Source organism: Daktulosphaira vitifoliae, unplaced genomic scaffold, assembly GCF_025091365.1.
Source record: "Daktulosphaira vitifoliae isolate Bord-2020 unplaced genomic scaffold, ASM2509136v1 Scaffold_23, whole genome shotgun sequence".
Classification (NCBI taxonomy): Eukaryota; Metazoa; Arthropoda; class Insecta; order Hemiptera; family Phylloxeridae; genus Daktulosphaira; species Daktulosphaira vitifoliae.
Window position 1 is genome coordinate 23,397 of NW_026099594.1, and position 3,434 is coordinate 26,830.

The following is a 3,434-nucleotide window of genomic DNA, read 5'->3' on the forward strand; positions in this document are numbered from 1 at the left end:
TAGTGGTATCGAAATTGGGCTTTGCAACAAGTTTCATCAGTTTTTTCTCACAGCTTACCAATTTTATATTTTGATGTCGACGGACATTTTCTAACGTTTTACCTAAAAATACACATATTTATTAGTTTTAATTAAATAATTCGAAAAACCCGATACACTTACCATAACACGAGTTGATCATATCTTTCGACAAATTTTGTTCAAACACGTTTGTAGCTTTTTTTCTCAATTCAATATTCATATCAATGTACGGTTTCAACCACATCGACTGTTTGAACTCGATGGCTCTGNGGTTTCAACCACCTCGACTGTTTGAACTCGATGGCTCTGTACATTTTTTTCACCGTAAGCCCATATTTCACAGCTTGTCGCAATGCCCGATAGTGAACGATGTATTTTGACTTTGAATTCAAAGTAGTCATTAATTTAGGATATTTAGAAGATGGGGGACAATCATTGACTGGCAAGAAAGGTAAATCGTTATGAGTATCATGGATGTAGTCTGGGTAATCTACATCAACCTCCACAATGTATCCGAATTAATTATCGTCTGGTACAGTCAAGATATCCTCTATAGGTTTATCAATCCATTTAAATCCTCCATATGGCATGGGTTCCATCATTGCTGTAATAAAAGATACAAATAAAAAAATATAAATTTTGATTTGTTATATCGATTGTATAGATTATATACTGACCTGTGCCGTATAAGCTCGTAGCATCTAAGTATTGTATAAACTTTTTCGGTTGGGTCGAATCGTAGTCCGGAACATCTGGATGATTAGCACGACAATGCCTCTGCATGACTTGAGTAAGTCCACCACGAATTCCAAGCTCAAACATTAACAGCATGTCATAATCAGTTAGTAGTTCTAGCTCTATCTCTGTATATTTCAACATGGCATCAAATGATAGTCCAGGACATGAGTAGTAGTGTGCAGGATCCAGTTTATAATTTATTAAGCATTGCCTACGGAATCTTTGAAATACATCGGTGAGTATCATGCAATCAATTTTCAAATAAACGTCGCTGTAGTCACCCAAGGTTGTACATTGAAATTTTTTCCATACATTTTCTGCATGAGCATAATATTCTTCTGTTATCGATGAGTTTGTCAAAGAGCTATAAAACTTATCGATTGCTGGTAGTACCGTTTCATCCAATTTGCTCTGGCAGTCAACGTATTCGTAGGGAAACACTGATTTTCATGTTACCAAATCCAGCGAGCCAAAGACTTTATTTGTTTCGATGAAATCTTCTGGAGATAAAGTGTCACTCAACTTAGCTAGACTAGCAGCTAAAAATCTGTACGAGTCTATAAACCGAAGTTGAAATTGATTAGTTATTTTTTTGCTGAACGATATGTATTTTTCAGAACTCTGTGGTATAATACTAATATCTTCCTAAATAAATTCGATAATCCGTGGAATACAATTGGTAGGAACGTTGGATATCGTAGCTGTAAATTGCATTTATTGCAATGTACAGCTCTAAACATACCAGTCCAGTGATTATGGTCCCTGACTTTTTTACAGATTTCATTGAATGGTTGATTACACGACTCGCACCTCACAGCTGATTCAAAACGTTGCATATTTTCTGCGCTAAGAATTTCCATTTTAATGTTGACTTTCATTAATTCTGATATTTTTCTACCGATATTCACCAATGATGATACAAAATGTTTCGCAGCATTAGGTCCACGGAACAAAACGGGTTTGGTTGGAATCTCTGCGCATATATTCCGAGGCAATTTACTTTCATCAGCTATGACAACTCAACACGGACTAAAACGACGGACTCAACAGTCGCATCCTGGTGGCGGTGCACATGGTGGATCCGCAACGGTTCCCCCGGATGTTCAACAATTGCATGAGAGTAGGGAAGTTCCCTGAACGTTGGAAAAAAGCTAGACTCGTACTACTCAAAAAGGGGAACAAACCACCGGAAGATCCTTCATCGTACCGCCCGTTGTGTCTCCTGAACGACGTTGGGAAACTGCTGGAATTCCTCATGGCGAGCAGATTAGAGGAGATCGTATTGCAACAAGGGAACCTTTCAGACACGCAGTTCGGGTTCCGGCGTGGCCGCTCGACCGATGACGCCGTCATGCGCCTTTGCGATACCGTCCGAGAGGCGGTCGATGATGCTCACGGATACAGGGCTTGCGTAGCTGTAAGCTTAGACATCAAAAATGCCTTTAATTCGCTAGGGTGGAGGCATATCATGTCGGCATTGGAACACTGGGAGGTTCCGGTTCAGTTGCAGCGGATGTTTCGTTCCTATTTCTCAGAGCGAGTAGCAGAATTGTTGTGTCCGCAACTGGAAGAAGAACTGTCAATTCAGGTGACGTGTGGGGTGCCGCAAGGTTCAGTAGTAGGGCCGCTCTTATGGAATATCACATACGACAGCGTGCTAAGAAGACCTATTCCAGAAGGCACTTCATTGTTAGGGTTTGCGGATGATACCCTGGTGGTGGCGACAGGAGCATCAGTTGCGGAAGTGGAGAGAAGGGTAGCCGCAGCTCTATCGTTGGTAGCTGATGAGATCGGTGGACTGGGTCTGTCCCTAGCCGCAAATAAGACGGAGGCGGTATCGTTTAGACGGAACTATAAAGACCCCACGCCGCGAGTATTGCTAATGGGATCCGAAATTTTAGTAACGGACACGTTGAACTATCTGGGTATTTTAATTGACAAGAATCTAATGTTTAAGCAACACATAAAGGAAGCGGCAGCCAAGGGGATGAGGCTGGCGAACGCCCTTGGTAGACTGATGCCAAACATCGGGGGCCCAAAAGAGGCGCGAAGGAAGTTGTTGTCAAGTGTTGTTCATTCCGTGCTGTTGTATGGAGCCCCGGTCTGGGCCGGTGCGCTCCGATATGTAAAGGCCAGCGTCGACGCGTTAGCAGGAGTGCAACGCAGAACACTTATACGTAACGTGTGTGCGTATAGTTCTATTAGCCGCACGGCGGTAAACGTATCAGCAGCCGTGCCTCCTATTGAATTGCTGGCGGTGGAAAGGCAGAGGGCATACCGCAGGCGCCGTGAGAGCGGACCGTTAGATCGCCACTGGAAGTTAGCGTTGAGGCAGGATACGCTACAGGCATGGGAAGCCAAGCTAGCTACGTCAGAAACTGGAGAATGGACTCGCTCGTTAATCTCGGATTTTCGCAGGTGGGTGACAAGGCGCCACGGACTAATGGACTTCCACCTTACCCAGGTGCTGTCGGGCCATGGTTGCTTTGGAGTGTATCTTGCTAAGATTAAGAGGAGGCAAGACAACATCTGCTTTGTCTGTCTGGAGGAGGCTGACAGTGTGGAGCACACATTATTGCGTTGCCCAGCATGGGAAAACGATAGAAGAATGCTTGTTGCAGAGGTGGGACCTATCGATGGAGTGTTGCTTGTCGATAAGATGTTGGAGTCCAGGG

General features: G+C 43.7%; 1 protein-coding gene across 1 annotated transcript; it reads right to left on the minus strand.

Annotated features, from left to right (window-relative positions):
- Positions 1-421: 421 nt before the first annotated feature.
- LOC126908860 (uncharacterized) lies at positions 422-1,269 on the minus strand. Its single transcript, XM_050691178.1, has 2 exons — positions 699-1,269; positions 422-625 (listed from the first exon to the last, which is right to left on the minus strand). The coding sequence occupies exons 1-2, from the start codon at positions 1,003-1,005 to the stop codon at positions 540-542; spliced, it is 393 nt and encodes a 130-aa protein (XP_050547135.1). The 5' UTR covers positions 1,006-1,269; the 3' UTR covers positions 422-539.
- Between the last annotated feature and the right edge of the window lie 2,165 nt (positions 1,270-3,434).

Bases quoted from the DNA above. Each gene is read 5' to 3' on its own strand.
- LOC126908860 (XM_050691178.1), bottom strand. From the start codon at position 1,005: ATGATACTCACCGATGTATTTCAAAGATTCCGTAGGCAATGCTTAATA. The intron at 626-698 runs GTCAGTATATAA...CTTTTATTACAG, and splicing joins TACGAGCTTATACGGCACAG to CAATGATGGAACCCATGCCA.